The sequence below is a fragment of the Apostichopus japonicus genome, chromosome 19 (genome assembly GCF_037975245.1).
Source record: "Apostichopus japonicus isolate 1M-3 chromosome 19, ASM3797524v1, whole genome shotgun sequence".
Taxonomy (NCBI): Eukaryota; Metazoa; Echinodermata; class Holothuroidea; order Aspidochirotida; family Stichopodidae; genus Apostichopus; species Apostichopus japonicus.
The window spans coordinates 11,943,111-11,951,797 of record NC_092579.1 but is presented as its reverse complement, the minus strand read 5'-3'; the positions used below and the strand labels follow the sequence as shown (position 1 = coordinate 11,951,797).

Here is an 8,687-nt window from a genome sequence, read left to right as displayed (position 1 = left end):
TATATGCATTTGTGTTTCTGCTTTATTATTTATTTTCTCTCCTGACAGCTATGATTCATATAAATAAGATATATGAGAATTTGAAGAACATAGAAGAAAATGCCCAATGTTTTACTAAGAATGACATTGTCATCAAGCAAAATAAGTTGCACCTAGTAAAACAGCTTTGTTTTTGCCTCTGTAGTCCTCCTCTGTAGTGATATGTATATATCACTACTTAATAGTCATGATATTATTAAACCTAGATGAGGGCCTTTAAGCAGGGTTCTTAGTTAATACGGGGGCCGGAGAAAAAATTGGTCCGAGCAAAGGGCCAGACAATCAAAATCTCAACTCTTACCTAGTTTGAAAAATGTGCCAGGGTAGACCAGTAGAGGGAGCTCAAACATTGGGCCTTCAGGATGTATGTACTAATTAGTGTAAGTTTGTGGGCCAATTTGTTTTCGTCGTAGGCCGAATTGAAATAATCTCATGGGGCATGATTTGGCCCACAGGCTGCCTTTTTAGAATCCTTGATTTATTACTTCAGTTTGTGTTGAATCTAATGTCTACTGCTACTGTATGAGAAGGTTAATGGAAAGACAACATGTACTCCATAATACAATCTGTTGTTTTAACCTACCAAAATTGATGAAATAAAGCATCGGTTTGTGAATGAAAACATTTACCTTTCATGACATTTGTGAGACAAACAATTTTCTGTATTGGAGTACAAGGTTAATAACTTGCCACCTGAGCGGGACCAAATGATCCTAACTACATAAACCTCTTTCTGGTAGTTATCATCATTCAATTATGCAAGACTATTGCGTAGCTTAGTCAGAATCAAAACTGAAGCATTAAATTTCATACAATGTTGAATGCATACATTTATTCAAGCCAAGTACAGTACATTGAGAATTTTGAAGTTTCTGGTGGAGCATAATTCCTTCATGATATCACCTCAATAGCTATAATGGCAATGTAAAAGTAAACTTATGTCCTTTCTAATTCACACCTGTGGATTTTGGCAGATAAAATCAAAGAACTTGACCCACTCTCAAACTCCAGTTCCCTAACATTGAGACCACAACCATGTGATTATGACAGTGTGACTGTCATGTGATGATATGACAGATTTCTACAAGCTATACTTCCCTCTAATCTGGATAATTAACCTAGTTTAGCATTATATACAGTATTTAAGTTGAGCTAAAAGTACATAGAAGGATGTTCCGCATTTAATGAAATACTGAACGGTCATTATAGATGTCATTAATAACTAACAGGTAACAACCATTGTTCAAAGTGATAGGTGATCATTTGGCCAAGTCAGATATATTTCACCACCTGCTGACTAGTTCTAGAAATCCTCAAAGACATTTTTGTTTGTTCGAAATGAAACTTACTAAATGTCAAAGTTGCCAGTCAACCATTCAATATCAGCCCAGTACAATCTTGGTTATTTCTATGCACATTAAACTCTCTTCATAGCAAAACTTTTTGCATGAAAAGAAACATACCAATGTTCAGAACTCTTTTCTTGTAGTCTACACTTGGGAGAAAATATCAAAAAATGATCAACCACAACAAACACATACAAAAACCATTACAAGTATTTAATCGCTGTTGAAAGTTGTAATATACTAGTTGATGACCTTGAAGATGGTTCGCTACTCTGAACAGCTCACATTTGTATGAATGGTCAGTTTGTGAAGACTTGATCAGAGAGGAAACACCATTATGAACCAATTCTTACTTGGTGTCCATGCAGGATCTTACAAGCTACTTGTGCAAGAGATGCTGGTATGTTCGGTTTGGCTCGGCTACATGTATGCAAATGACACCAAACCTTTAGCTCAAAGTCTCGTACATCAGAACTTAACATCACATAGTTTGCTGTTTCCTTTTTAAACTTGATGCAAGGCCAGAGCTTGCAAGATCAATGGGAGTCTTCTTTTCCTGCAAATTTGAAGAAGATAAAAAGTTAATAGTAGTGATAAAATCAATTAAAACAGATAAAAGAGGCAACATATGAAAGTGAAAATAAATTGCATTTTCTTACCCGTAAATTAGATAAATGGGTGAATGATATCAAAACGTTCAAATTTTGACAGCTGTACAAGACAGTATAAATTTCTATATTTTCTATGGACATATACAAAGGTGATATGGAGCTAGGGTAGTGACAGGTGTATAATGCAGTTGTTGTATAAAGTAAGTGAAAGACACTTTTTGACTCATAATGTAAGAGATGAGGGATTCGTTATTCCTTCCAGTGTAAGAAAGATTACCATGATGTAAGTCTGGATAGAGCCACTACTGCTTGAAACTTTAGTGTTTTCACTTTATTCTTAAGCTTGCTTATTATCTTGTTGAAATATATGCAAGCAAATTATAAATATTACCTTATTCCACTACTACTATTTTATTTTCCTTGACTTTCTATGGTGAAACCCCCATCAATCTTTGTTAAGATAACCAGAAGTGAAAAACAAAAGATGTAAAGAGCCAAGAAGTGAAGCCCTTGAAGAATTCTGATTACATTAAGCAAAAGATAAAAATATGATCATTATTGAATCAAGCAGTATCTGTATTTTCATCATAAGAAAATAAAAAGTTCGCTCTGAAACTTGTTGAAAAAAATCTGTGAATAATGGGTAACGAAATGCCATCTTTCATTTCTTTCAATACGATTACCTTATTCATTGCATCTAAATTGGCTCCATGTTCCACCAGAGAGACTGCGACCTCTCCACGATCTTCTTCACAAGCTAAGTGTCTTGATTGATATTCAAGAAGTAGAGAGGTTAACTTTATGCCATTCGATACATACATTTGAGTGATTTATCCTTGAAAATGAAACTAGCGATGTTCAAATAATGAAGCCTAAACAGTTTATAGTTTTCATTTCACAATATGAGTACTATATCCATGATGTGCATTTTACTTAAAAATCATTAATACACAATTTTCACTTATGATCTACAACAACTTTTTTTCAAGCCTGACTGGGATATGAGCACATATATCATCATTTATCAATTCTAATTTCTGTGTACATATTAACATAAATTCATTGATGGAATATACACATGTTCTAGTTTGTCTTCCATCCAAGTCAATTTCAAAGCTGCCAATTTTCACTGGGTCATTGATTTGGCAATAATATTCTGACAAAATCATACAATGTGCACAAATGATTGGATACCACTCGATGCCACTTACCAGTCTATGCAGTGACAACTGTTTGACTGCTCCCAACAAGAGAGTTATAAACCAATCAAGTATGTTGCAGAAAATCTTGAGTCCCACAAATTTGACATAATCTGTTACTACGTCCTTTGCATACCATTGAGGTTCAGACCGAATTTAATCATTCATGATGCACTTTTGAAGGGTACAAATCATATATTTTTAAAATTTTATTTCTCACATACATCATCACGCATTGAATGGTCCAGCATGGTAAAACTAAACTGAATCAAAATCAACACAAAATACCTCCTTTAAGGGACAATAAAGATAACCAACAATGACCACACCTTAGAAAGACCATTGACCATAACACACCAACAAACCTCTCCCACACACTGATTCTAATGCAGGTTGGAAAGTTAAAGACCACAACAAACCCTCTCCCACACACTGATTCTACTTCAGGTTGGAAAGACCATTGACCACAACACACCAACAACCCTCTCCCACACACTGATTCTAATTCAGGTTGGAAAGTTAAAGACCACAACACACCAACAAACCCTCTCCCACACACTGATTCTAATTCAGGTTGGAAAGACCATTGACCACAACACACTGCAAACCCCTCCCACACACTGATTCTAATTCAGGTTGGAAAGACCATTGACCACACCACACCAACAACCCTCTCCCATACACTGATTCTAATGCAAGTTGGAAAGTTAAAAGACCACAACACACCAACAAACCCTCTCCCACACACTGATTCTAATTCAGGTTGGAAAGACCATTGACCACACCACACCAACAACCCTCTCCCACACACTGATTCTAATTCAGGTTGGAAAGACCATTGACCACAACACACTGCAAACCCCTCCCACACACTGATTCTAATTCAGGTTGGAAAGACCATTGACCACACCACACCAACAACCCTCTCCCACACCACACGAACAACCCTCTCCCACACACTGATTCTAATTCAGGTTGGAAAGACCATTGACCACAACACACCAACAACCCTCTCCCATACACTGATTCTAATTCAGGTTGGAAAGACCATTGACCACACCACACCAACAACCCTCTCCCACACACTGATACTAATTCAGGTTGGAAATCTAGCAGACATACTCACAATGGTGTGTTTCCCTCACTGTCCATTACATCAAGGTGAGAGTTATACTGGAGTAAAACCCTGACCACTTTTAAGTTGCCCTTAGATGCAGCTCTATGCAGAGCCCTGGCTGAATTCTGATCTCCAATGTTAGGGTCAGCACCATGATCTAATAATAATTCTACAACCTGAAAACAAAAGTTAACAAAGAGAATTGAAGAAATTCAATTTTTTTTGAAAATTTTTGTGGAAATTCTTTTACAATATAATCAGACAGGATACTGCCTGTATGAAGTTCAATACTTAGTTTTTGACTAAACTTTGTTTTTGTTTCAGTATGATGTGAAAACAACTCTTAGGATTGCTACTGTAGCTTGCAGAGACAATAATTAGATGCACATAATAGTGAGCCTTATAAGTATAGTCAATACTGATTTCAGACTTAAGTCAAAGACATGGTTGGTTGGTTCGATCCCGTCATGACTGACAGCTCCTGACGTCAACAATGGCACGCCATTTCTGACGATCCTTGGCAAGAGAATAAAGATCTTGAAGAGAACTCGATCCGACCAAAGAATTTATTAAGTCAAAGACAGCAATCATAAAACAAATTTGTAATCTTCTTATTGCTTAAAAGTATGCTGTATTGATCCTACAGTAATTATGCCAGATTTTCAAAATATGGTCAATTTTGGTCAAAATTCTTTAACTGTTCTAGTACCACCCTGGAGGAAATTTACCTCACTGGGACATGCAGTCATTTTGCGTGTTCATAAACAAAGTCTGAGAACAATTCGGAGAGTACAGCAAATACCTCTAGGAAAGTAATTTTTGAAAACTTATAGCAATTATAGCACGCTATCATTTGGGGCCTATACAGACTATCCAAAGCCATGGTGGAGTGGAGTTTATCTATATGCAGGTCCAACCATTGTTGACCTCTCTCCACTTCTGAAGTGAAAGCAATAAACAAAAAATACAGTCATGGAACAATGTCTCCTCTACATTCAATTTTTTCACCAATCATAAAACTTGTTAATTTTGATGACAATAGTGCCTAAAGTGGAAGTGCATACTCTAACACCGCAATGTTTAGCTCACTTTACCTCTAACCTGTTTCTGGAAGCAGCATAGTGTAACGGTGTTTGTCCTGTCTGGTTCACAGCATTTACTGTTGCACCTTTCTCCACAAGAGCTGACACAATGTCTACTTGACCAACCGATGATGCTATATGAAGAGGAGTCCAATTCATCTGCAAGCATAAATATATATAATGAACGAATTTGAGCCCATAAAAAAAAAACACTGCTTCCCAAAAAATTTGTCATTGAAGCCAAATATGATGACTGGAATAGATAGTACCAGTGGTGACATTTAGAGTATGTGGCTTGTTTCCATGGAAACAGCCGTGAGCACAAAAGGAGTTGTCATTTTCATGCACTAAGTAACGTTTAACACAACTCAACAATGTTGGTTTGATTTGCCAAGTTGATAACTTTATATTTGCAGCATAACAGTAGAGCTACCAATAATTATCATCATTTGTAAGTAGGTCTACAGTAGTTTATTTTGTGATGCACCAATTCATACTGTAGCAAAAGCTTTCACTATCATCTGTTCATCTGTATTTATTACCAGTTGACTGCATCTCTGACTGAGAGGAAATTTATGCATCATGCAATTTGAACACGATAATTTAATAGTAACAATGACCTGGACAAAAATCAGAAGTATTTAATGGAATATCTACAGGTTGGGATTTGCATAATTATGTTGGAGATGAAATACAACCAACTGCATTAAAGATTCTGGAACATGGCTGACCTTGACACAAACAAACCAATAGATCATAAAGACAAAATGACAAAGAAAAAAAAATGCATTTTTTGGACTGAGGCTATGAGATGAAACAATTACAAAGAATCTGGGTGTCAGATCAATTACTTACATCATCTCCAACATCCAAAGGTGCTCCTTGCTGTAACAGATAATTTACAACCTCTACTTGACCACCTGATGCTGCCCAGTGTAAGGCCATTCTCTGACTCTGAAAGAGAGAAACACACTAACAGTTGGGTCCATGTATTTACAGTATGTTTCCAAACTTCCAAAGTGTTTCTTGGGGGTGGGAGGTAGGGGTGGATGGGGGAAGGGGAATATTGTGTTTTAGGCAAGTCTGTATTAGAAATGTAAAATCAAAGTGAGTCTAGGCTTACTTGCCTCATTAATGTTTACAAATAACAGTAGACTGTTCACAAGACCAAACCCTCATTTACAGTTGTGTTTTACACTGTAAGAATTTTAAAACAAACTCATGAAATATCCCTGTTTGCTGTTTAACATACTATATTACCATTAAACCAACTCTCATCACTTAAATGAAATCCTACATACCTGATCAGTCTTTGTCAATAAAGTCTTTTCATCCTGTAGCTGCTGCTCTAGCTTACCAAGTTCGCCTTTCTGGGCAAGTGAACAAAATTCAACGTCAGACATTTCCTCTAGGTTAGACTTTATTTCATCTGCCTATAAATTCGCTCAATCTAGCATAAACTAGAAAGCAGGCCTAGTCTACTAGTATAAGACTATAAGACCCGTGGGTAGGATTTTCTAAGTTGTACGAAAAGTCGGTAGGCCTACATCAATACAAAAACCTTTTTCCCTTCCGAGAATATCTTCTTTAGAAGAATATCTTCTTCTAATACTACTAGCTTTTAGCAATCTCCAATTGAGTTTTATTTACAAAGTGTGGTTTAGAAAATACTGTAACAAACAGAAAACACAGCCGCTGATCAAATTTCTACCGTCCAATGACGTATATATGCTACCGAAGCGTAACAGTGTAGTGGAACTGGTAAACTTACAAAGGCAAGTCATGTATTGTTGAAGCTAGTCGCGATTGACGCTGCCATGATTTTGAACTAACTTATTTTCACGTACAGAGAGACGAGTATGGAACGCCAAAAGAACCACAGGTTGCGTTGCTGCCCTAAATAGGAGGTGCTTCTACCCTAAATGCTACAATCACAAGAAAAGGAAATGAAAGTTGGAAGAAGTTGGTAAATATGTTAGAATCTTGCTGGGGACCGAAGAAGATATTAACCGAAGAATTGGTATAACCATCGGTGCTTTCAACACACTGTCAAGTATTTTCAAAAGCAAAAACATAAGCCGGAACATTAAACATATTAAAGAGTATTTTTTTTTTGTACAATTGCGAACTGTGGTGCACAACGAAGGATCTTGATCGCAAAATTAAAATTTTTCAAGGGAGACTACTTCGTAATATTCTCAACATTAGATGGACCAATAACAATTGGTTATCAAACGATGAGCTCTACCATAGGCGTAGGAGGCGGGGGGTGGGGCTGGGGGCTGCAGCCCCCCAACCAAAATTTTTGGTGAAAATTCGGGCAATATGGTGATATTTTTTCGGGCACCTACTGAAAGAAGAAAAATTTGGAGTGTGTATTTCAATTTTTTTTTAGTGAAAATTCGGGCAATATGGTGATAATTTTTCGGGCACCTACTGAAAGAAGAATAATTTGCAATGGTTAATTTGCAATGGTTTTTCAATGGTTAAACTGATATTATTATTATTATCGTTATTATCGTAACGACTTCCCCAATAGTTATAACCAATATGAAAGGGTGATAACACGGAAAATATAACCAAAATTTTCGCGCGCTTCGCGCGCATTCAACATCTTAGTGTGCATATCATATAAGCATTCATCGGGTAAAGGCATGTGATGTAATAACCGATGAATGCCTATATGATATGCATATTGAAATGTTGAACGCGCGCGGAGCGCGCGAAAAATTTTGTCTATATTTTTCGGGCAAGTCGTTACAGCTCCCCAAATCGAATTAGGCTCCTACGCCTATGAGCTCTAAAATGAAACCAACCAAACACCTTGGTCATCCGTAGTCGCACATAAAAGATTGAGATTTTTCGGTCATGTAGCAAGACTCCAGGAGGACGCTCCAGCAAAGGTTGCTTTAGGAGAAGCATTGAGGCATACTGCTAAGCTAGTAGGAAGGCCCGTGACTACCTTGCTTGAAAAAGTAAAGTCGCAATTTAAGGATGTTAACATTAACATTTTCGATGAAGCAATACAAATTGCGCAAGATCGTGATACGTGGCGGAGGTTTAATCACTGAGCATGTCGGATAGACGAGACTCAACTTACTACCCTAAACAGAAGGTGCTTCTACTCCTAAGAGACGATGCTGCTTTAAAAGCTGCCGCCTCTACTCTAAATTGGCGATGCTACTATGCTACTACTACAGGCGGCGATGCTACTATAAATTAGAAGTGCTACTACCCTAAACGGAAGGTGCTAATTATGGAACGTCAAAAGGACCCCAGTTGGCGTTGCTACC

The 8,687-nt window shown here is 37.2% G+C and overlaps 1 protein-coding gene across 1 annotated transcript; it reads right to left on the bottom strand.

Annotated features, from left to right (window-relative positions):
* Positions 1-4: 4 nt before the first annotated feature.
* On the bottom strand, positions 5-7,164 carry LOC139959628 (uncharacterized). Its single transcript, XM_071957408.1, has 6 exons — positions 6,696-7,164; positions 6,250-6,348; positions 5,407-5,553; positions 4,322-4,488; positions 2,680-2,761; positions 5-1,941 (listed from the first exon to the last, which is right to left on the bottom strand). The coding sequence occupies exons 1-6, from the start codon at positions 6,795-6,797 to the stop codon at positions 1,867-1,869; spliced, it is 672 nt and encodes a 223-aa protein (XP_071813509.1). The 5' UTR covers positions 6,798-7,164; the 3' UTR covers positions 5-1,866.
* Between the last annotated feature and the right edge of the window lie 1,523 nt (positions 7,165-8,687).